The sequence below is a fragment of the Thunnus maccoyii genome, chromosome 5, assembly GCF_910596095.1.
Source record: "Thunnus maccoyii chromosome 5, fThuMac1.1, whole genome shotgun sequence".
Taxonomy (NCBI): Eukaryota; Metazoa; Chordata; class Actinopteri; order Scombriformes; family Scombridae; genus Thunnus; species Thunnus maccoyii.
The window spans coordinates 24,598,311-24,624,262 of record NC_056537.1 but is presented as its reverse complement, the minus strand read 5'-3'; the positions used below and the strand labels follow the sequence as shown (position 1 = coordinate 24,624,262).

At 43.8% G+C, this 25,952-nt stretch overlaps 1 protein-coding gene across 2 annotated transcripts; it reads right to left on the bottom strand.

The window, feature by feature from the left end:
- Positions 1-280: 280 nt before the first annotated feature.
- On the bottom strand, positions 281-25,454 carry mtss1la (MTSS I-BAR domain containing 2a). Of its 2 annotated transcripts, XM_042412120.1 has the most exons (15): positions 24,734-25,454; positions 21,626-21,687; positions 21,451-21,524; positions 8,998-9,082; positions 8,762-8,853; positions 8,589-8,663; positions 6,780-6,937; positions 6,522-6,629; positions 5,795-5,892; positions 4,019-4,151; positions 3,253-3,327; positions 2,872-3,027; positions 2,339-2,515; positions 2,018-2,183; positions 281-1,740 (listed from the first exon to the last, which is right to left on the bottom strand). In XM_042412120.1, the coding sequence occupies exons 1-15, from the start codon at positions 24,800-24,802 to the stop codon at positions 947-949; spliced, it is 2,322 nt and encodes a 773-aa protein (XP_042268054.1). In that variant the 5' UTR covers positions 24,803-25,454; the 3' UTR covers positions 281-946. The 2 variants fall into 2 exon arrangements, with proteins under 2 accessions (XP_042268054.1, XP_042268055.1); XM_042412121.1 differs by lacking the exon at positions 2,872-3,027.
- Between the last annotated feature and the right edge of the window lie 498 nt (positions 25,455-25,952).

Sequence of the window (25,952 nt, the reverse complement as noted above, 5' to 3'; positions counted from 1 at the left end):
TGATACTTTTAACTGCGGTGTAAAATCTGAAATCTGAAGGAAATGAAATTCTAATAAAAAAAAAATGTTCAAAAAGTCTAAAGTGGGGCAGTAAATTCAGAAATAAAACTTCAAAAGGCTGGTCGAAGCCCATTTTAGATGCTGTTAATAATATTGTTTATAACTGTTAGTACAGCACTGTAAGGTAAGCTGTATGTCAGCATTGTCAGACGAACAGATATGAACGTAGAGTTTTGTATTTAATTATAAAGACATGACATTTTCTGACAAAGACAAACCATTTAACAGTAAAAAGCCTGTTTAATTGCAGAATATATTGACAGTACAGTACAGCAATAAAAACACTGCCATATTGCTCCTATTTTACATGACTTACACAGCTGCTGCTCAGCTTATGAAACAAAAACAGTAATACGGTACTTGTACAGTAATGATGAGAAACACAACATACAGACAGGCTCACAGAGCACTTTCCACACCCATTACTTTCCACTGACAGGTGGCTTGTTAATTAAGAAATGCACAATATTATAATAATCATAAGAGCAAGAACAGAGACACAGAGCAATCGATCCCTACGGTAGTGATTTGTAATCACTGGGTCTAAAAAGGGACAAACTGGGCTGAAACAACTTGTCACAAAGGGAGCAGAGATGCACAGCCACAAAGCCCACAGACAAAAACAAAACAAAAAAGAAGAATTAAAAACCAAAAAATATGGATTACTTTGTACGTACGCAATACATACATGACATGAAATGACTTGACGTTGTCCATAGTCACTCATTACTCTGTCAACTGGCCTTCATTCACCACATGTTACATCCTCTTTGTTACTTGTGCCTTAGTTCATGTATTACATGAGTGCTGTTGCATTTCTCTACAAAGCTTCAGTTTGTAAATAAGGGCACCACAGCTGCTTCTTCACAGCTTTCTTCTCCCTCAGCTACCGCAGGATCCTGGGAGCCGACCTGTCGTCAGTCAAAGTCTTGCGGAGCCTCACCCCCCGGCGTATAGACACCAGCATATCCACTCCCTCCTGGGCCGCAGAAGACAGCTCCTGTGGCACACACTGAGCCCCATCCCCTGGCAGTGACCTGGGGAAGGGGAACTGACCCTCACCGAGGGCATGGGCGCTGGCTGCCAGCTCTCCTATCTTCTCCACCAGGCTGTGGCGGTTGGCAGCAAGCAGAGGGTCCTCCTCAGCACTGTGGGTGGCCATGCCGGGGGCCTGCTGGGCATAAACAGTCCTGTCCGCCCCTCCATCTCCACAGCCCCAAGCTGTGTCAGGGAGGCTCATTCGCTTCGGAGAAGCCCTCATGTAGTCACTAGCAGACAGGTCATCACCGTACAGAAACTCCTCGCTGCCCGCACGGTGCTGAGACGGGCTGGCGTACCCTGGAGAGTCTGGCACTGTGGGGGTTTTAACTGGCACAATGGGGGGCCGAATTGGAATGGGACCAGATGTGGATGGCGTGCGTCTCACCCCAGTTTTGGAGGATGGTGTTCGGCGAATGGTGGCCGTCCCCGAGGTAATTGCTCCTGAGCTGCTTCCCCCAGCACCGTTTGGAGTTTTACCTGCAGGCAGACCTGCTGTGCTGGCAGGTCTCTTGGTTTGGATCATGCGCCGGTAGCTCTGAGCAATGTTACTGTGGCGTGGGATGGTGGAGGACTTGTCAAAGTCTGCCTGCCCTTCACTGTCAGCATCCCCATTGAGAGAGTAGCACTCATAATCAGAACCTAGAGGAAACAATACATCATGATTATCCATAAAGAATACTGAAAACAGCAATGTTTTGAAGAGTGATTTTTGCAGCTGTTCATCTAAATAACATAATAATTCACAGTAATCACTGCAGGCAATGAGTAATGCACTTTCCAAATCCCAGGGCAGAGATTATCATAAAAAGTACATGGAAAAACAACAGAGAACACAAAGTCATATTTAAAAAATTAACAAAGATATTCTTAACATGTATATGTAAGTCATGGCGGGCTGTTATCGGGGAAGTGTTACCTTGTGAGGGTATGGTGTCCTCAGAGCAGGAGGGTGTGTTGGTTTGGGTGCTGTAGCCGCTGGAGTACTGCAGGGAGTCTCTGCTGCTTTTCTGCTGCTCCATACTGAGGCCTCTGGTCAGAACCATAGCCAGAGTACTGGCTGCTGGAGAGAGCGGTTCGCCATGCTGAAGCATACACACACACACATAGGGATATAAGCAGGTAGGAAATCCATAAAGATTAGCACACATTTACATATGCAATTCACCACACTACTATTCTCGAGGCATATGAATTTATATACTGTCATTTAGATTTTTATTCCCAGAGGACTCCTTACCTTGGCTCCTATGGTTCCTGGGCCGATTCTTCCTCTGTGCGAATCATCCGGTTGCATCCCAGAATACCCAAGTGGACTGGGCGGAGCTTCCAGTTCTCTCATCTTATCCACAGACTCCCTCCTACGCTGCAGAGTGCTCGCCAACGACGGCTCACAGGAACTTGATTTGGCCCAGTCCTGCAGCAGAAGTTGCAACAATGAGACCCACTTCCAACAGTCTACCTCCAGCGGCTGCCATCCAACAGCCGCACAGTCTTCCATTAACACGTGGAGGCTGCCAATTTGGCTCATGAACTGGTTAGATGCTGAGGTAGATACAATAGGCTATGACAGTGCTGTTAAATGATTGGGCCATCTCAGTTTAGCGCATCTTTTGTGAGGAAAGATTGGGAAAAAAATTGAGCTTGATGAGCAACAGCGTGGTGATTGTGAGGTTAATCTATACACTGATTAATGTGCAACGCAAGAACAAAAAGAAGCAAAGAAGCAACAACAGAGAAAACCCAAAAGTAAAATTGCAAATGAAAACAAACCTTCCAGCTAGGAACCTTTGATGTGGGTGAGGGGGTGTTGGATCCAGGGGAGTGGTTAAATGTGGGGGACGCAGGAAGTATGACAGAGAGAGGCCTGATGGTGCCAGTGTGAGAGAAAGCAGGGCGGAAGGTGCCGAAGGATGAGCATGAGCCAAACTGCGGAACGGACAGACAAGTCTGAGTCAGAGTGCTCAACATCTATGAATAGTAGTCCACGTCAAACCGCACTGCAGCTGTCAAGAAGAGCCCATAGGCCTCTTTAAGCTATAGATAACAATGACTGAAATGCACTGCACATCGTGTATGTGTGTGTGCGCATGTCAGTGGGTGAGTGTGTGCCCAGTTAACCAAGTAGATTGGTGAGATGCATGCAGTACTAACCGCTGTGGGAGAGTTGCACTCGCTGACAGACTGGCAGGTTTCTGAAGCCTCAGAGGAGGCTGAGCTTGTTGATTTCTGGGAAAGGGAAGAATGAATAAAACAGCGGAGGGGAAGAGGAAATTGAAAGATAGAGGTAGGTGTGAGAGATGAAAGGTGCATAGGAAGAGGGTGAGAGTTGGAGAAGAGTGTTGATGAGCTTTAGGAGGAGGTAGTTTCCTCTCTGAGGGCATCTATAGACCACATCCTAGATCGAAAATAAAATAGCCTGTAAGATCATTTATTCAGAAAAGAACATTGCAACAGCTGGTGCGCTGGTGTGCCGCTGAGTGTGCTGTGTGCTCTGCAATCTGTTCAGACTATGAGAGGCTGAATAACTTCATCAGTCTGGTGGGATAAAAATCCAACATTCGCAACTGATAAAGCTTTGTTGCAGCAGCTGATATAAAAACAAAGAGCTCTGTCTGAGTTTGGCAATCGAGCTTTTATAGAGACTATTGTGTTTGAAATGCAAACGTGAAAAAAAAAATTATATCCCTCCCAGACTGGGGGCGCCAGACGGGAAGGGATTGTTTTTGAAAAAGAGAGAATTATAGTAGATCTGCTGTGACAAGCGGTGTTGCTGTTGTGTCCATCTGCCCTGCAGCATTACCTCCTGAGGAATATCTGGAGCTAACAAGTCTGCTTTATTCCTGTTTTTGCTGTGATAAAATCACTATTTGTGTCCTGATCAAAGATAAGACTTTAGTATTATGGCTGAGACTGCTACCTGGCTAGTGATGTCAGAGGGCATGGGCGATGGAGGCTTAGAGTGGGTGTTGGCATCCTGGGAGACAAAGCCAGAGTCGTGGGAGGAGACGCTGCTGAGCCGATGGGCTCCTGCAGAGGGCATCTGGAGAAGGCTGTTGACAGGATATCACACATCAGTAACTCAACATATGCAGTCATAGTTTAGGATTGTGATCGTTAATGTTTTTATTCCCTTATTTTGTTCTGAAGCTTGTTTTGGGAGGAATAGGATGTAGGCCATGTCACAAAAAGCTATATTAAAAATTGATCACGAAAAGCTATGAACATGACGGCAGTGTTGTGTGAAAATTCTAAATGATGTCACTCTTCTAATTTTGGTGCCTCAAAAAGCATTTGAAAATTAACACCTCTTTGATTTTTCTTTTCCCTTGTACGTTAACAGTCGTTTTTGTGATTTTTGACTCTTTTTTTCTTACATCTCCTGATCTATCATCCTCACTCGGTGTCACTTTTCTTTGTCACCCACGCATTTCAGAAACATGCAACTTGGGTTTCTCACCTTCCTTCTGTACTGCTCTCACACTCCTCCTCCTCCTCCTCCTCCTCCCCCTCTGGAATTTATCTGAAGTTATCATTTCTCCTTAATCCTCATAGTCTTGGGAAAGAGGGTATGGAGGAATTCCAAATTAAATAACCTTAAATGATTTATGACTAGACACTATCCTTTTCACCTTTTTAGAAGCGCTCAGTAAGATAGTTTTCCTTTTCCACATAACCACCAAGACCTTGGCCTCTTTATCACATTTTTCTTTTCGGTATATTGCTACTGTAGTCATTTCAAGTTTTTAGCCACAACTGAATCATTGAATGCTCCTCCATAAGATGAAACACTTCTATGACCTTCAGGTTATCAAAAATCTTTTACAGATCCAGTAGACAAACTAAAAAACGCACAGCAGTCAAGCTGAAACCAAGGTTGTCTCTCTTGGTTAAGAAATATAGGAGATATAAGCTTTTCATGGGCTCGTCTTATTTTACCCCAACGACCATCACGCTAACTGTGATTTACAACCTAAATCTGCATTGATCCGCATGTAGCAGTCACACATGTTGTGAATTATGCAGTGAGTAAATGTAGAAAACTAAAAATAGACTGCAGTGTTAATTGGTAAAAATAACACTAACGCTAAAACAAGGTGATAACTTGTGATGACACGGTGCCTTATTCCTCTAATTTAACATTCCCAATGTAGATTTGTAAATAAGAGCTTTACTGTTTCTTGACCTAGAACACACCTTTGACTGACATAATTATTACTATTATGCATATGGATATGTGTATTTTGGTTCCCGTGTAGGCTTATGGCTTTTAGGCCATAATGTTTGACAGCTTTGGACCTAAAACAGGCTGTAAAAAGTTTGAGAAATGCAAATCTGCCAAGAGCAAAAAGCTGAGAGGCTGGCAAGATACTACTGCATGTTTGATGTCAATGGTAGCAAGGCTGTGTGGTGAAAGATGTGGGTCACCTGTATGTTCATATGCCCATTAAAGCCTTTAAATGTTTAATTTCTTTGCTACTGTGTTAATGAGCTTGTTCACATTAAGACGGTACATGTGTGCTTAGTCAGCTAAGTCAAAAAAAACACTGTCAACACATCTGACGCAGCACACAAAAAACATCTTAATGTACGATCAGCACATTGCAGTACTGAACACACTAAACAAAGTGCAGTGAGTGCAAGTGTGTACGTGTGTGTGTGCGCGCATGTGTGTGTATGTGTGTGTGGGCCATACCTGCACATACTGCTCTTCCTGGAGCTGGTGCTGCTGGGGGAGGAAGGAGGAGTCTGGTAGGACCAGCTATAGTCAGAGCCTTTCAAGTCCCGGATCACCTGTGACAACACAAAATAACATGGTGATGATACAGTGGCAGCAATAAACATCAGCAACAATGCTTTTAAAGAAGATTCGGACTGACAAGTGGAAAGAAAAAAAACATGTAATGGAATAAATTATAATAAATTACTATTAATTACATATTTATCAAGCTGTGCTGACAGACACATGAAGGGATAAATGAATCAGTTTTGAAATTAATCAGGTTCACGTTGTGTCGAGATTGTAATAAGAAGGATAATACGAGCAGAAGGAAATACACTTTTATTTGTAGAAAAAGGACAAATAATTTACTAAAACAACAGGGCACTGTAGTTTGTAGCAAACATTACTCAAACAGGAATAAAAGTGTATTTGTCAGGGACTATTTTCAGTGGTGGACTGATACACATTTGGTTACAGGATCAATTCACTGCTGATTTTGGTCTTTTCATGGCATTGGTTGATAAATAATAAAATATATACACATCGCCTACAACCTGACTTATACTTTAACAGCCTTGGACTGAAGTCACTCAGGGTAGATCTGATTGTGATCCAAACAACCTGACCAGCTCTGGGCATGTCAGATAATAGTTCACCAGGAGCATTAGCAGAAATATTTTAAGTATTACACATATGTTACCTGCTCACTGGCTGGAGGAAGTTTGTGTGGGTCTTCAGTCAGCACAGTGAGGTCATCAACAATGGCCTGTAAATGTGTTATCTCTCCCAGCATGGCAATCTCTACATTCTGGCGGGAAAGAAAAAAAAAACAACAGATGGATTGAATTTAACAACTACCACATGAAGCAGAGAAACCAAGTTCAAACACGTTTTTACTTCATTAAAATATCCACAAAATCTTTTCTCTTTGGGTGCACAAACTTTGAATGTTCCTCACCACCACTGGCTGCAGCAGGTTGATGAATGTACAATAGCGCCCTCTCTCTTCCAGGAGGGCTCTGCGCACTGCCTGCTTCTCAGTCTCCTCCATCAGCAGGTACAAGTCACTGACATCCTGCATGGCGCTGTCCAGCTGGGGGCGCAGGTTACCCCGGCCTATGTGACGCATAAAGCGAGGGTGCAGAGACACAGAGGAGAGGAGGGAGGATGGAATGAGGGAGGACAGAGATGAGGAGAGTTGAGTAAAGAGAGGCGAGAGAGGAAGAGTGGAGGAGGAATGAAAAGAGATTGGAAGTTGGAGGGGAGGGTGATAATTGTGGGTAGGGGTGGAGTGAGGGAGGGAAAGTGTTCGAAGAAGGAGAGAGAGTAAAAAATGAGAGATGATTGGAACACACAATGATAAACTGCTTGTGTACTAAAGGTCAACGCACTGACAAACATTACACTCAAATGGTTCATGTACATAGGAATGAGAGGACAATGAAGTTGATGTAAAGCAACTGGTGGTGACTTGAAGACCCTGAAATGGATGTGATTAGACAAACACTTCTGTACAGAATGCCAAGAGTCATTAAAGGCTACGTACCACAGTGACACAATGATAGATGAATGACGGCAAAAAAGAATGAAGAATGAAAGAAGGATGCGATGAAGATGACCACTGAAATGCCAAATTCCTTTTTACTCTTATTTGATGATTAACACAGACACATACTGCCAGTTTAGTACAGTATATCATAGCATTTTTGGTTCAGTCTAATGTAAGTACCTCACAACTTGAAAATGTATGAAAGGAATAAAGGTGTGGGTGGATTCAAATGTGTCTTTTGCTATGTTGTTTGGATCAAAATCGTCATAGCAGCGTGTTAGTTGTCTGTAGCAGACAACACACTATTCATTTGACTTACAACTTTCTCTATGTTCAACCTATATCATTTTAATTGAACATTCTCTCAGTGCACCTGCACACAATAAGGCACTAATTAAACGAGGAGTCCCATAAGGATCTTACAGCTTTCCAATTACAATGTCCTTAACACTGGAGCCACGTCAGCTCATGTTGCAGAAAAGCTATTATTATTTAAGAGTGAAAGACTGCTTTATTGAGGAGCTGCCAAAAAACTGGCGGTAATTTACATTACTGAATGGCATTTATAAAACAGGAATTGACTAACCGTGAAGTCTGGGTTTAACCAAAAATACTAAGACAATATGTGTTTTCTTTGACTGGCAGTGTGACTTGAGGTTGATTATGATGCCTTTGTAAACAGGGCAAAGCACAGCAGACATACCTAGAAGCTCTACAGCCAGAAGAAAGAGCCAGAAAGAAATAGAGGAGAGGTTGCAGGAACAGGCAGGGGGAGGAGAGAGACAGAAGAACAGGCAGTGTTAGCTGTATCAAATCAGGGCACGTTGCGTGTTTGACTAGCCTGTGCCACTGGTGTGCAGTAAGTCCTGTGAGAAAATAGGAGTTTAATTACATCCAGCAGCAGGGGCTAATGCAAGCACAGCCAGGAAAGAAGATCATTTCTTTGATTTATAAGGTAGAAGCTGACAAATCATCCAAAGCTGGAAGGGAGCCTTTGAAATTGTGCCAGGCATTTTGATTTAATTGAGTTGTTGTTTCATATCTTCACTCTAGATGGCGCCATTTCAATCTGAGTCACTGGTACAGACAAGAGACCAGCAGCCAAGAGCACTTCATTATCATTACATCAGTCCTGACATCTCAATAAAGTTGTGTGTGGTGTTTTATTGCAGATCAATCAATCAACAATTTCTTGTCACTGAGGACAGTTCTACTCACCTTTTCTTGCTTTTTTCTGAAGTTTTATGGTATCTAACGACTTCCTTTTGATTTCCTGGCGAGACCGCTTGTATTCTGTGGAGATCAAGTCAGAACCAAAGATGCATCAGTTTCTGTCTAATTTATATTGCTCACAAACGGGTATTTAAAATTTGTGGTTTCTCGTTGTTTACCTTTGGCATGATCCTTGTCCAACTGGTTAGCTGTCTTCTTCCATTCCTCTATCCTGTCCTGGAGCGGCGTAACCAGGCCTTCCATGAGAACACTAGAGACAAGGAGAGAGTCAGAGAATGAGAGGCATAACAAACAGCTTTATTTCCACGGCACTAAAACACTCAGTGAAGAGCGGCAGGATGAGAGGAGGGTCAGCAAAGATGGGACCTGTGGCAGGGACCGAGGTGACACTTACTTGGTGAAGTGGCGTAATTTTGTCTCAATGCTGCGGTGTCGCATACACATCCTTGTCAGAGCTGAGCCGATGTCCCTGGTGGCACCTTGATAAGACAATAGGAAAAAAACAAACAAATTGTCACCTTTGATATAAAAGCTTGGCATTATAAATCACATATATCATTTTTGATCTTCTAAGAGGATATATAACACACATCAGGAGAGCATTTTGAAAGATCTAATTCTCTCCTGATCTTTTTTTTTCCCTGCTGGAGGGGAGTTTCCTGCTGTAGCCACTAGGTGGACAAGTGGAGATTGTAAAATCAGAGACCATAAATGTCACATTTGTTTGGGGGAAAGCAAATGTGACACAGTTCCTGAGAACTTAACACTGCACTCCCTCCCTCTTGACAAAAACAAGCATTTTTCCCTTTGACATTTCAAGATTGCATGCATGATTCCCACAGCAGTGTAAATAACAGCTTGTGTGAGCTGGTTACTGTACTTTTCCTCTCTACCCAAGTGTAATTAAATGGGGTCTTAAACCCTAAAGCCCAGGCTGGCCCACTGTCTCACTGATGGTTCACAGGCCGGTGTAATATGTGGCAGCACTGATCCTGTTGTAATCTGGGCCACATAGGGCTAATCTGAGGGTCTCTTGCACACACACACATATACAAACTCAAACACGGGGGGAGAGAGAGAGAATGATAGAGGACATCTCTCAGCAGCAACCAGGCCTCAGAGTCGAGGCATTTGTGTTCATGAATGATTGTTGAAGCGCGTGTGCACAGGTCCCGTACAAATGCGCATGTGTGTGTGTGTGTGTGGACAGGTGGTGTGATTTACCAACCCCCCCCCCCCCAGCCTTTCCAAAGTTCTCACCCCCTCTATCCTGGAGGAAAAAGGAGGGAACCCTGTAAGGGGATATCCCTCTATTCTTCCCTGCTGGCTCTGCCTTTCCTGTTCTCTCTGTTTCCTAAACACCATTCATGCAGGGCGGACAGAGAGAGAAAGAGAAACTGGCTCTAACCTTCACTGCAAAAAAAAAAAAAAAAACAGGCAGAGAGAAACACACGACTAATATAGCAGACCTGAAATCAGACACTATGTAAGGAATGCTCCAGATGGTTGTCCGCTGAGATCTGTGCTCTTTTCCAGTTATCACAAAAAGAAACTGGGTTACTGTCTCCAATGTCACGTCACACCGTGAGACAAAGATTGTCTCACTGCACGGTGCACCCCTTTGGCTGTCAACCTCAGTGACTTCTGCACCAGTTCAAAGACGGATCTGGACTCCATCTCACAGAGACATTTTCGTCGGGCAGATGTGGTATAACTTGAGTGTGTTTGTGTGTTGGGGAGAGGAAGTGTCGGCATTGCTTTTCTAGGTGACTGAGAGAGAGAGAGAGAGAGAGGGGAGGGTTAGAGGAGAAAGGTCATCCAGCTGTATCGCACAAAGGCGTTACAAACACCAGCAGGAAGTGATTGAGCTAACATGTGGAACCTACTATGTGCTGTGTTCTTGCTATTTATAGCAGAAGGGGCGTCCGTCATTAAAGCACTAGTGTTGAGTATCTGTCATATAAAAGCCTTTTTTTCACACTGGTTCAGTGCTTTGTAAAGCCAAGTGCACTGGAGAAATACAGACTCTAACATGGAAAAATACAGACAGACACGCAGGACACGTGCGCTCAGGTTTATGCATCTCTCCGTTCTGCCTTGCTCCTCTTAAAAGCATTACAAGAGGTGCCCACAGCTGTGAATCAGCTCTCGCAGGGTGAGCGTGCAGGATGGAGGGAGACCGAAGGAGAGATGGAGGGAGAGAGAGGGAGTACCGTAATGTGGGCCTTTTTATCTCTTTAACAGACCTTCTCAATGTCACTGTCAGCCAGCTAGAGCCCCCGACCCCCACCTCCTTGTCCCATCCACACCTGCCAATTTCTCTTCCTCTCACTCCTATCCCCTCCTGTCTCCTACCCTCCTCCCAGAGGGGGATCAGCTGACAGCTACATCCTGGGGAGGTCCAGAGGCTTCCTGCCCATGTCCAAGAGCCCTGCTGGCCTCTGGCCTCGACCGGATGGACAGGGACAGAATGAATCGCTCCCACAGCGCCCTGCATGCACACAGGCATGTGACAAACATAGACAAGCAGGGAGGGGGGTTTACGTTAACAAAAGATTTGTAGATTTAAAAATAAATCTAGAAATGAAATACGTCGATCAATCTCTCTAGATGTATTGATACTTGACTTTGTTGCAGCTTGGAACCTGGCTACAAGTGTGTAGAAGCTGGGAAAGTTATTATAGTGCAGAGTTGGACCCCTGGGGTTTGAGGGGGAGCAGGGTCGACCTCATAGCAGACACCCACACGTGCATGAATGAAGCAAAACACAGACCAGAGTAGAAGAGAGACGTTATGCAACTAGTCATATATCTTAGGACATGAAGCTAACAATTGGGAGCAAGTCAGCAGCGCAGCAATGTGTGGTTCATTATAACAGCGCTGCTGTGCATGTCGCTGACGCTGCTGGCGCCTGGTTCGATATATATATGCATGCCTAACATAAATATAAATTGCCACCAGATCTGCTCTGCATTTTGACAAGTACATGGGATTGTTGGTGGGAAGGTCGAGCCCCCTCTCTTGAGTTTTGGTGGGAACCTTAAGCTCCAGTATCCAGGACCAGTGCAGTGTGGTCTAAGCGTTCAGTGAGTGGTTCCATCCAGAGCTCTGGTTCTGATTAACTCCCCTGACTCCTTGGGGAAGGCGGAGCGTTTTAATAGGCATGCTTTATAGGGGGCTCTCCTGCCAGGAGCCGGGAGCCAGGAGCTAAACTGCCACGGGCCTCATTCCCCAATGTCTTCAACATGGGAGCTTAGCTTAACTATCTCTGATGCTGAAAGAGTTTAGCATCTAAACGCTGCTGCTCCACTCAGGTTTCATTTGCGCTCAGACTACCGAGCGCTCAGATGACTACCGAGTGAGATTCAGCTGGAGTTAGACTCGTGCATTGCAAGCGGTTTCCAAGCTGAATCCAGTTCTGCCGCTAAAGTTGCTGAGTCGAATGGGTGCTCCCTCTCTCTCTGCTTCCTGTGTCAATAAAGCATGTTTATGTGGGCTGTAGAGTGAAAAGGTACAGAACATCCTCACGGTTACACTTCCAGGAATATTAAGTCCCTTTTTCTTTTTTACTAAGCTCTCACACAGCCGCCGCTGAGCTGAGGAAATTCCATCATCCGTGAGACAACAGTAATTCCTCACGTTGGCACCTTGGCCGCGGAGCTGACTGCGGCTGGCACAGACAGTTAAGCCTCCTGCCTTTACCCTTCCTCACCCCTTTTAAGTGCTGCAGAATGTGAACTGGCAGGGACACAGCAGAGGCCACTGATGGATGAAAGGAGCTGCAGGATGAGAAGGGAGGAGAGGGGAGGATGAAAGAGGGTACACACTGCCGAGGTGCTGGCTGGGTTCGGCCAGTCAGGGGGCAGAGGAAGTGTAAGCTGGCTGCTGCAGGTGCAACAGGCACTGCCAGGAAAAAAAACCTCTCACATAAGGCCCAGGAAATATATGTGTGATAACTGAAGAGTAACAGCACGAAAATAAGTGTGAAACATTAGTTCTCCATCATTAAAATCCTCACGCAGTGTGTGTGTTCATCTCCTAAAACATCATGCAAACATTTTTCGGTGAAGAAAAGAAACAAAAAAGGAGAATGAGGATGAACTGCTTTGATTTTGTCAGCTTGACTGGTCTCATTTAGTTACCAGCTGAGCAAATACACAGCTGAGATTTTTTGAATTCAAAACCTGACGAAATATTGTACATGCACGCATCTTCAAACGTTGGCTTCAAAGCACAGCTGGGGTTCTGATGGTTTAGCTCAGTGGTAGCAGTCAGTGTTATAAATAAAGCAGCATCCCTTGTGTCTGCTGGTTAGGGAGCGCTAGCTTCTGATGCAGGGAAGAGTGGTGGATAAAACAGCCGTGTGCGGACATTGTGGAAAGAGTAGAGCGCTGCTGTACGCCTGCAGCAAGAGAGTTACATATCTGACTCAAGTTACATAAATTGTGGATGACAGACACAGGCAGCATGTGAGTGTTTCAAGACACTCTCCAGAAACTCTCTAATCTAAAATGTGGGGATATTCACATTTTGAAAGAGCCTGACTTGAAAAAAGAAGCATTTCATAAGACTCTTTGTTTGTGATTGTAACACCAAGTAAAAGTCTGTTTCAGTCAGTTTGGATGTAAATATTTTATTAGCTGAAAATATATGATAAATGATAGATTTGGATGCATAGATTGGGCCTAATATTGTGCGCCAGTGTTTAAGGAGGGGGGTTTTTATAATGAAATTACTTTGTTTGAAACAGACCATCAACGCTGTCAGTGTTTGTATCCTGTGTCTTCAATGAGATTCAAAATCCATTTTTTCCAGTGCATTTGACAAAAATGTACTTTATGTAGCACTGGAAATGACTTTAAATCAGGTTGAATACTGTGCGCAGAAAATTCTGACTCAAAAACCAAATGTGTTGACTGGCTTTACTTCCTCATTGTTTTGGGTCCCACATAATAATTGCAAGGTCAGCCTTTTTTTCCCCTTTTGGGTATTTTTCTCTTTTTCTTCTGACCATATTAAAACCTGATATGTAGAACTATACTGACGTGGTAACCCTGACCTTTGCCACAAACTGGACTTTGAAGCATTATTATTGCACCAAATAAATAAATATTGTGTGTTTTATATGTTATATGGGCTATGCATGAACAAATGATTAATAAAAAATAAATAAATGTAACTTTTGTTTGCAGAAAAAAACTCCACGTCATATATGATTTTGTGCAGTGAACTTCTGTCAGTTAAAATCATGTTCATAAGCAACTCTCTTAAAATTAGGAAGAGTCATTAAGCATCGAGGTGATAAAACAATATACAATTGTATGAATATGCGCATATGTAGAGCCGCAACTTCTTGATTAATCATTCATTCTACAAAATGTCAGAATGTAGTGCGAACTGCAAATCACAATTTCCAGCTCCTGAGGCAAGATCTTCATATAGCTTATTTTTGACTAACCAGCAATCTGACACCCACAGATGTTCAATAAATAATGTTATAAAACAGAACAAAGCCACAAATACTCACATCTAAAAGGCTAGAACCTGCAAATGATATATTTTTGCTTGATAAATGACTTTAACAATGAATCCATTCTCATTGTTCCTCTTGATTGGCTAAAAAGATAAATCAACAAATCTTTTCAGCACTGAAGGAGTGTGAGTAAGTTTGTGAGTGATCTTGTGCTATATGTGCTGTGTGTCTATAGTAGAAATCAAAACAGCATTCAAAGCCCTGTGTGTCACTTCCTTACATGTGGAATGTCTCCTCTTACTAGCAGCAACATTAATGAAAGGCAGAGGAAACAGCCTCGAGATCAATTGTTTTAGTCATACGCACACACACAGATTCAAACACACTCATCCCATTGTTGTCTGGCCAAACAGCACGCACACCAAGTTTCACCTCATGACCAAAAACACCCCAAGACGCAGACAAGCCTCAGTGTGTCCTAATGTGGTTGTAAACATGTTCTGGAGCACATTAAGACGGGACCGAAGGAGGAGGAGGAGAATACTGAGGAAGTGATATTTACTGTTGGAATAGCCTCTAGTTCAGGGACATGAATGCTGCTAAAAATAAATGCCGCCCCTTGTCCAGATGTGCTTCTCATTGGAGATGAAAAAGGTGGACGGGGGGAAAAAAACAAAAAGAAAATGCGTAGGAGAGAAGCACTGTATTGTGCAATAAATGGAAAGAGCAGAGGATCAACAGGGAATTGTCACCTCATCCAGGGACGTTTAAAGCTAAAAGGTGGAGCCTTTATGAAATGGAAATGAGCCCAGATGTATCCAAACTCCAAATACAAGGAGAGGGAGACAGACGATGAGGCAGCAGTCTGTAAAGAACTCAGTCTGTAAAGAACTCAGAGCCAGTTCAATCAGTTGACTCAAGTTGTCCTGCTTTACACCCTTTGCAATAAGGCTGCCTTTATCTCAGCCGACAATGCTCTGCCCACTCTCTTGCTCTGCTCATTTGCAAACAATGCTGACACCACTGCTGGAGCTGCTGCTGCTCATATAGCATTTCATCCCCGCCTCCACTTGTAGCCTGAGTCTTTAGTTACCCCGGGGGGACTTTTATTATCGTCACTCCCTGTTATCCTAGGCGCTGAGCTTAGACATCAAATAGTCTGTACATACTTTATATTCACATTATGATAGATGTGATCCATGTGAGTTGGCTGACTGATATTTTTTAAAACTCTTCATAACCCTCATAAAATACAACCAAATTTTAGAACTTATCTGTCAACCTGCCGCCTCAATTTTAAATAATAACGTAACCAGCACAAAACTGACATAAATCCTATTTTTTCATACTTATTTATTCTGACCACAATACCTTCAACTGCTTCTATACAGAACCAGAATGAAAAGGTATTAGTGTCTATTTGGCCTTGTGAGTCTACACTGCAGAAGCCCTGCTAACGTTTGGGTTAGCAGGAAGTTGAGGGATCACCAGTGTTATTACAGACATTTCACTAAAAATCAAAAATGTCAGTCTTGGTTGTGGTGCTTGGGGGAAAGTCAGTGAATCACTATAGTCAGTAGGATTCATCCTCTGGAGGTAATGTCTGTAAAAAAACAAACAAACAAAAAAAAACATGACATACATTTGTTCAGATATGTCAGTCGGAACCAAAGTGGGTGGACCAACCAACCAACCAACCAACCAACCAACCAACCAACCAACCAACCAACCGACAGACAGACAAATAGACAGACAGACAGACATTGCTAAAAATAAAAGATTTTGGTCACAATCTACCAGTGCAGTGGCAACACACACATAAAAAAACAAAACAGAGTCATGCTTTGAATAATCATGAGCAATATGACCAGTGAACTTCCATTCTCAGCAAATTTCTCCAACTGTTTTCAATCAGATGATTGAAACTATGCATGTATTCCTTTCTTCCCTCTTTTAATGTCCTCCCTTACATTCCTCTATCAGAGTCTATCTCGTGTGTATTTCCCCTCCCTTCTCCAGCTCCCTTCCACGCAGAGTTCGTGTTCAGGATATAGCTGAACACAGTGTTCCCCTCAAGTCTCATGTTTGTCTTCTTAGTTTGGTATTCGCCCTCAGAATGAAAATTAGACTGAGCCAATAGATTTGTTTTTTCTCTCCTGTTATTATTCCCCTTTTCGTCTGTTCCTCACATCGTTCTTCCAGCCCCTTCACCCTCTACTTTCTGCATGTGGTCATTATGCTGGCTGGAAAACATTAATTTGTGGGGCAACCACGTTGGGTTTTGTGGTTGAAGCCCATAAACCCCAGAGAAAGACACATGGGGAAGGTAGGTTAGACAGCTGAATGAGAAATAAGAGGCTCTTGTCAATACTTTATGTGACCTTATGGCTTGAGGTCATGAAATACCTGAAGAGCCTAGCGTACAATAAGCAGTAATGGTACAGCAGAGGGGGTAAAAACACATCAGCTAGTGAATTCATCAAAGTGACAGCATGTACATGTCCAAGCTAAAAAAATCTAAATCCATAAGCTCATTTTATGAAGTCAAACCTGCATAAGATGCAGATCTAACATCCCTGTTCTGGTACAACACAGGCTCATATTAGGCTTGAACATGGCATGTCAAGCTTGATGGATGTCGGCGGTGGTCACATGGTCACACTCTCATTATTTGACATGTCTTTAAAAATAGCTGCGGTGCTGGGATAGCGCAGAGGACAGTAATCCCCTGATCTCACTCTGCACTAGGCCACGGCCGCATCTCGTCCATGCCAGGCTGTCCAGATGGCAGGTAGGGATATCCATCCCATCTGCCAACCCAGAGAAGCACAGCGGCCAAGCAGATTACTGCTTCGCTGACACACTGATCTACTAGCATACCTCCACTGAATGTGGACTGTATGAGTGAGTGAGAAAGAAAGAACATAACGGGAGAGTGAGCGTCGGCTCGCATTGACCCACTGGAACATTTTGTCTGTGTGTGTGTAATGGTGTGTACACTCTACTGGCTCTGGCACACAGATGTAAAAATGGAATCTGAGGGCTTTGTATTGAACACAAACTTGCAATGCCTCGCTGTCTGGCCGGTGATCCCAGAGTGTGAATTTTTTAAAGCTGGGGGTGGCTGATCAGGAAGGGAAGAGAAGGCAGTCTATGTCTGTGTGTTACAGAGTGGGGCTAAGAGGATTAGCTAAACGCCTCTGCCTAGCCTGGATACCCAGAGCTGTGGAAATCCCACTGAAACCACAACCCCCACCCTATCCAACCCACCCCTCCGCCAGGCTCACCTCACTCTCTGAAAAATATGGAGCCTGTATCTCATACCCTGATGGACCATTAGCCTCGGACTACCGGCCCTTTGACCTCCATCTAATTCAACCATGTCCAAAAATGGAAAAAAATGAAGTCAACCTTCCACAGAAACACGTCATCCAACCTAGCAACAACAAAAAACACCAAACACAGAGAACACTATTCTCAAGATCTGTTCTCCAGATCAATCTAGCCCTCTTACACCACACAACAATTTAATGTGAATGACAAAAATGGTCCAGACAACACACCAAAAACCATTAGGTTGACCAATCTAACAATAAAACCCTCCGGAGAGCTGCAGGGGCCTCAGACTAAGTCCCAGGAAAGATAGGTGTTAAAACATGAAACAGTTATCTTTAAAAAAAAAAAAAAAAAAGGCTAAATTCTCCAAATACATTCATCCAATATTGACTTTGTGGTTTGCAGACCTTTATTGAACCCAGATGAGAGCAGGCAGTTCATAGAGTCAGACGTGCCTTTAGACATATAGATCCATCAACACAACATAGAACAGCTTAGAGAAACAGCGCTGTCAGACACGGTGCCAAAACGCCTGGCAGCCGACTCCTCCAGCTGCTTCATAAAACACAGACGCTGACGCCATGATGGTGACCATAAACTAAAAATGGACTACACAGGCAAGAGGATGCAGTGAACATGAATGCATGCCGGGGCAGTTTGACATATGAACGCATCGAGACAGAGAGGAGTTTGTACGGAAGTGCAAAGTTAGCTCAAATACAGGTATTATTGGTATGAACGGCTCCTCTCCAAAAAAAAAAAAAAAAAAGGAATACGAGAGTCAATAGACGGGAAATCATAAAATCCTCCTTCACACACTGTCCTCTCTCCCTGGATTGCTGAATCTGTCACGAAGCTCTGAATGAGGGGAAATGTTGCTTTCCTTGGCAGGCAAATGCGTACAGTCTGGAGAGTGTGTGAGAGTTAAAGGGGTGACGGGTCGAGTGTGTCAAAGGTAGATTAAAGGAAGTAGAAGAGCAACGCGATGAAACCTCCAGCTGTGCCAGCAGCTGCAGCTCGTCCCCGAACACGAGAGGGGAATCGGGGTGACAGCGATGACGGCCAACAGTTCACTGCCGAAGGCCTGCCCCCTGTGGTGCAATCAGCCCTATATGGCTGTGCAGACGCTGAGACAAACATGTCCTGTGCAGACAGACAGACCCGCACACACATATGAAGTCAGACAGACAGAAGTAGAGGGAGAGAAACAGCAACAGAGACAGAAAAAGGGACTTACTATACAAGATGTTGAGCAAGTAATCCCTGAATTCTATTTATCCGTTTCCTGTGAGTTAGTAAATTTGCAACCAAGCGGCTGCCGATATATATATATGACTATTGCAGCTGCCAGAAGAGCAAGATTTTCCTAAACTACTGTATGCCTGTGGAGTCTGCAACCTGGGGTTCAAAGGTTATCCCAGTACACCAAGAGCCAGCTCCAGTAAATATCGACATTCCTCCAGCCAAATTAATTGCTGGGGTTCAGAGCACACGAGGGCTAACACGGCTCCCAGAGGACAAAGGGGATGTAAATAGTTTGCTGGTTAAGGGTGCATAAAAACTGATCTCTTTTAGACCCCTTGAAATAATTGCTGACTGGAGTTTAATAAACAAATCCAGCTAAGAGCAAATATGTTGCTTATTCTGGTCCATTAAATTTGTGTCAGATTAAAATGGGCTAAACCTTTATATCATCAAATCATTTTCTACTACAACACTCAACCAGAGTGATACACAGAGCAGTTCTGTACACACAGCTTAATTTTTGACAATGCTTTAAGAGAATTACGCAAGTCCACTTAACAGATCATAATAATTTCACTTGTTAAAAAATGTCAAATGCCAGAAAATCCCGGAGCCCATCGCTTATTTTGTATCACCAACAGTCAAACAAGACTAAGAGTCTACAGCCATGCTAACAGCTCTTTGAGGCCGTGCTTTGAGCAAAATGCTAATGTTAGCATGGCAACACGTTCACAAATACAAGGATAACATTGCTGCATCATTGTTTAGCAGGCATAATGTATACGGTCACCATTTATTGTCACATTTGCTAATTGGCACTAAACGCAAATAGTAGCTGAGGCTGATGTGAATGTCATTGGTTTTGCAGGTAATTGGTCATAAACCAAAAGTACTGCACAAATTTTTGATCTTATGATGGCGCTAGAGGAAAAGTCAAGGGATCACAAAAGTTATTCAAATTCATTCTCTGGGGACCATTGATATCTGTACAAGAGATGTCTTACTATGTACTGTGGTTAATACTGCAAACCATTTCCATTACTGTCATTACTGTGATTATCACTGTTTTCAGAGTGAAGTGATCAGCAATGTTCAGGATTGATTTTTTGGTTCTTTCACAGTTATTAACACCCAGAACATGCATAGAATCGATGAGAAAGCGGCAACTAAACTTTAAACTACCAATCCATGGAGCCAAGCCGCTACTTTCGCAGTTTTCGATTTACCATCTTCTAAATAGATAAAAGCAGAAAAACTTCACATTTGAGATGTTGAAACCATCAAATGTTTTAATTTTTTTATATGATAGAATCATCATTTGATTTTCTGTCCATTAACTACTCAGTACTAGTGTAAACCATGTTTCATTAGTTCCTCTTTAATTGCTACAAAGTCTCTCATCACATAGCATTTCCTGCATCACTCATACAGTCTGTGGCCTGAGGGCATTAATCCTAAAGTTAATGTCCCTGAGAGAAGAGCAGAAGAGTGTGTGGGCGTATGAGTGACACACTTATAGGGATTTTATGCATCTATAGCTATAAAACCCATCTCGCCCTTCTCTCTCATCTCTTTCTCTCTGCCCCATGTATCATTTTGATGTTTTCCCTTTTTTTTACTGCAGATACAAGTTTGCTTTGAAGTCTTGCCCTGCCCTGGTCTATACCTCTGTTTTATTGAAACAGGCTGCCAGCTGCTAGCAGGTTGACCCTAGTGTACCTTGCTTCATCTTGCAGAACTCATGTGCACTCACATGAGGAATCATTTAAGGTAACTTGGTGTGTTCCCTTAGCAATAAACTCTACTGTTACTGGAGAGACTATGAAGACTGGTGACAATGTGTGAACACTGTTGAAGAGGTGCCTCTTTAGTTATTTTCTCCAGCAGCAAGTGGACAGTAAGGGGCTGCTACAGCAAACTGTTTAAAAGCATGTTGGCATGTGACCTGTAAGGTCAGGTGGCCGGCTACCAGCTGTCACTCTTTGAATATGTATGTGTGCAAGTACGCATGCTTCTACGCTTGTGCGATTGTATTTGTGCATGTATCAGGAGCCTTTGCAAGCTCGTCTGTATTTGCGATCTTTTTTTTTTTTTTTTTTTGACCTACATACTGCTGTCGACGATCAACTCCACAGAAATCTGTGTGTGTTAATCAGCTGCCTCTCTGGCCAGCCTGTCTGCTGCCGCTAGCAGGGTGACAAAGCAGATCAGCAGACCTCATTAAGACCAAAGAAACAATAAGCTCAGATTTTCACTTCTCTGAGCTGCCTCCCCCCAGAGCCCCCCCCCCCCCCCCAACCCCCACTCTGGCCATCTTAAGAGTGTCTTTAGGGGCCAAGTGAAGTGAAGTATTGTCACACCGCTTGTTTTCTTAGATTCAATTTGTGTAGCAAATTTCATTTCTAATGTGAAAAAAAAGCTTTATTTATTCATTTTCTATGGATTGTTGTAGTTGCAAGAACAACACCAACTTGTCCTTCAATATATGCTGCAATGCCAAGCTCCAAACAAACTCCAAGTGCAAGTAATACTGTATGTGTGGCTGCAGTGGGAATGAAACCACTATTCTTTTATGGTGCTATAGCTCAACCATAAAAACACCTCAAAGTAAGTGATTTTTTTAGGACAAAAATATTTAGTGTGCAGCATTCCATGAAAACAACAAATCGATTTGCTCAACAAAAAAAAAAAAAGCTGGCAAATGTTATTTTTCTGCCTCTTTTCCCACCAGCTCTTTCAGACAGCGACCCCACAGTGAGTGGATTTGAATGAATTGGAAAACACCCCTCTTACCTCTTGAGTTGGTCGCCATGTCTGCCACCTTCTGAAAGGCATCTAGAAAGGCCACTGCTGCTAGAATTGTGGTCCTGAAAATAAATTGGCATATATGTTCACTGCACCATGATTGCACAAAAGAGTCTGCAAATATTGCACAAGAATGTATTCATGGAGGTTAACCAGTCCTCACCTGAGTTGAGAGTGCAGTTTTGTGGCCTTGGCACTGAAGTCTTCCCACACAGGGTAAGAGCTCTGATAAAAGAAAGGAAAAGAAATGAGTCAAACAAACATCTTGCCAAGGACATTTTAGTGAACAGGCCTCTTAAATACACACCCACACAGTGTATGCGTGGACATGTGAGAAGACTTCACGTTCTCTCCCACAGGATAAAATCTGGTAAAACTTGATACAATTTTAATTGTCAGCTTTGTTTGCAGTAAATGCTTTTACTTCTTACTTCATAATGACGAATAATAATAATATCCAGAACGAAAGGTTGTAAAAAAAATCAAAGAGAGGTGGCTTTTCACCCTGGGGTTAGAAACAGGTAAGTGTCTGTGCTCTGACTTGTCTTTAAAAAAGGTCAGCATCATTTCTCAGGATACAATTACATTGTTATTGTCCTCAATGTTCTCTTGTGCGTTGCTGTGAGCTGGTATTTATGCATGTCTGTAATACATGCATGATCTACATAAGCTCTCATATCATGAGTGTTTATGTGCACCGGGCAGGTAGTATGGCTGGTCTTTGAAAAATCTGTGTTAGATTTACCCCAGGATCATCACACATTGCCTTGAGCTACAAGAGCAAAAGCCAAACATAAAACACATTCAAGGCTAGATCCCATTAGAGCAAGAGCTTGAGCCCCAGAGAAAAGAGAGGAAGGGCATAACCCCTATGTGGCTCTTTGATGGAGAGGAGCCAAAAAGAGGCCACACATCCTGACTATATATAGTCTGCATGCAATCTGGAAACAGTCTCGCTCTTCATCACTTTTGGTATAACCTTGATTCTGGCAATGAGAGTGTTTTAACTCCCAGCTTTGGGGTCTTCTGTCAGACAGAGCCTTTGTAAGTGATTTAGGAGCTATCATCCCTAACAAAAATGTTTGCCGTGAACCTCCCAGCCTCACTGTCTGCACTTGACTCCAACAGGTGTCTAATTAGCTTGTGTAGCCTGTGACTCCCATGGGCAGGAGGGATGCGCTGCCAAGACAGCTGAAGGAGGAGGGTAAGGAAGCGAGCAAAGGGAGGGGGGGGGGCTACATGCAGAGCATCAGGGGGGGGACACACTTTTCTCTCTTCATCCACACCCAGCAGCTCCAGGGGAGGTGAGGAGGGACGAAGAGAGGCGGAGGGAAGAAGGAAAGAAAGGCTCTTTCTCCCACGCTTCGGTATTCACTGGAGGGTGAGGTCAAAACTACCATCCTCGGAGCTGGTAGGCAGTGTTGCTCAAGGACAATTTTAGGGGTGGTTGCTTTCCCACACGCACAGGCTTGAAATCAACATCCCCCATCTCTCTGTGCTTCTCAAATCTATTGCTGATCTAATTCCTGATTGCTGATCTAATCCAGCTGAATCATTTAATGTCTTCTCACCCTCTAACTCCTCCTCTACCACCTCCAACTCTTTTTTTCTTTTCCTGTAGCTGCATCAGACAGTTATATAACCAACAGGTGCTGCTAGTATAAAGACAATTTGTCTGTATAGGCTATTACAACGTTTTACTTTCTCAAAATCCGCTGTATGTTTATGCTGTAGGTAAGTGTAACGTTATTCCCTTGTATGTACACAATCAGCGAGATCAGCACAGGAAAGCCGTGCTGCTGTGTTGCTCCCGGGGGGTAAAGCTGGTCTGACAGGCTTGCGTGGCCCAGCCAGGCGGCAGGAATGAGGTCAGATGTCTGTCTCAGACAGTGGACATCGACACTGTGCTGACTAAGGGCTTCAGCCTCATTCATCTGCGCTGCTTATCAATACACAGACTGCCTCTTTCTGAGAGCCCCTGTCTCTCTCTCTCTCTCTCTTTGGGCCTGGCATGATCCCAGCACAAAAGGAAATGTATGAAACCAAACCGCCTCTGCCAGTAGCTGAGAGCTGATTTCATCGGAGCCTGATAAACGAGGGTCCATAAATAGTCTGTCCAAAGGCACCATGTTCCTGCCAGTCAGAGATCAATAAGAAATCTGTTAGGTTGAAAGTGGCGCCTGATGCCTGACTTATTCCCTCGCTGTTGTTAACACTTTTGAGCATGAACGTCACAGACAATGAGAAGACTGAGAGCTGTCTCCAAGCCTGATGAATACGTTCACACTTTCCATCTGTTGTCGTGAACAACAACAGACCACCCTGGTTCAACTTCCTTGACTTGACCCCTCCCCCAACACACACACACACACACACACACACACACACTTGCATGAGTGTGATAGATAATGGGAGGCAAAATATATCCATCTTAAGAAAATATTTTAAACTTATATGGAGAGGTGAAGAATGTGTCTTTGTTCATGTTTTGTATGAACAAGATGGAACACAAGTCAAGTCAGTTACTAAGGTTCAAACGTGTATTGAACTACATACTGCTCAAGAAGAGATTTCCTGCCACAAGCCCAAACATCAGGAAACACAATCAATAACCTTTCATGCCTGTTCCTGTCCAGGAGGCTGAGGTGATGGAGGCAGTGATTTTCTTTCAGAGCATCCTTCCATGCCTGACATTTAATCTAGAAAACCTCTGCAGGAGGGATAAAGGAGGAACAGTTGTTTGGGGTCAGCAGGCACCCAAGAACATGTGTAGCCTGCTGTGATAACTGCACAAAATCTAAATTATCTTACAGTTTTGATTGCTGTTTCTCTTTCTTCTCCCCATCTTCTGCTATTCAAAATTAACTGCAACACTTCATTGAACTGACTAATTGAGTCTAAAGATGATGAGGTTAGGTTTTGACCCCTGGACCAAACACACGAAGTCACTCCAGTGTAACAAAATAAACATTGCTCTTAAACATTGCTCTTCTTATACTTACACGCAAGCAGTTATTGTAAGATACACACATTGACACATTGGCTAAAGTATTGTTAAATGTAACCGGTGCTTGACAGACCTGCTGCACATTATGCAAATAACACAAAGGGAAACATGTTTCATCCCACAATTTGTCCTGCAGCGGTGTTTCCAGTGGGGGAGGACCCGGTGAAAGAGACAAAGGCAGTAAAAATATGTGTGTGATCAGCCACCGTGCAACCACAAAGGTCAAATAATGTCCCTGTCCACTTTAATTTACATGTATGTTACCTTCATGTCGTTCACGATGGCCTGGAATAATCCACCCAGCGCTCCACACTCCTTCTCCACAGACTCCATGGTGTCAAAACAAAATAAAAAAAAGACTCGTAGAAAGACAAAAATCAGATGAGATATCCGACCGCTGAAGCCTTTTCAAACATCAGACATCAGAGATCCTTGTTTTGATCATCCGCCCTTCGTTGTCCTTTCCTACAACAACGCAACCAGCAGCGGAGAGGACGCGAAGCCGCAAAGCCCACAGCCAGCAGCCTGCGGAGCGCACAGACAAAAAGAAATGTGCTGCTCGATGGCACCGGGGGCTGCTGCTGCTGCTGCTGCTGCTGCTGCTCGCTCCGCCGCTACTCGCCTCTCGGACGCACAAGAGGGATGGAGCCGGAGCGCGCGATGGCCGGGTGAGCTACAGCCGGAAAACGTGGAGGGCACATGCACTGTGGGTCCTCATGATCACCGCGTTAAGTCAAACACAAATAACCGAGAGATCACAGTTCTTGGGAGGAGGAGGGCAGGAGGAGGAGGAGGAGGAGAGCAAGAGGAGGAGGAGGGGGCACCACGGGAGTCGGGATCGGTCGCAGGTCTCAGGCGCGGGGACGCGCTCCGTTGTTAGCGGTGGAGCAGATGTCGCGGAGCCGGAGTCTCCCGTAATACGATCCATGGGAATGGAAAAGGGGCTGGTCAAGGCTTCTGTTTTTTTTTTTCTTCACATATAGTGGGTGAGAAGGAGGGGACAAGGAGGAACACCCTCCTCCACCCCTCTCCTCTTTTCCTCCACCCACATGCATACAAAAGTGAAGCCCTGTCCTCCCATTGAACAATTCACAGAGATGCAAAGGAGGATTTCCTCCGTTTCTTCTGTGTATTCACACACGCGTCTGTTAATGATCATTTGCGCCTCTCCAAGCGGATCTCATTCTTTACAGGAAACAGTAGCAGTTGGGCCATGAGCACCACACTTTGCATTAGTTAATCTCCTGACTCAACATGACAAAAGACACAAAATGTTAGCTAATTCAAATCTTAAATGAGTCCCCAGGACTTAAAGGAATAATTCGACTCTTTGGGAAATACGCTTGCTGGATTACTATAAGGGGTGAGATGATTGGGCGGGGTAGGAAAACAGAAAAAAAAAATTCTGACATACAAAATGTTATGGTTTTTTTTTCAAGCTTTCAACCTATTTTTGCTTTATTTATTGCGAATTAGGCTACTG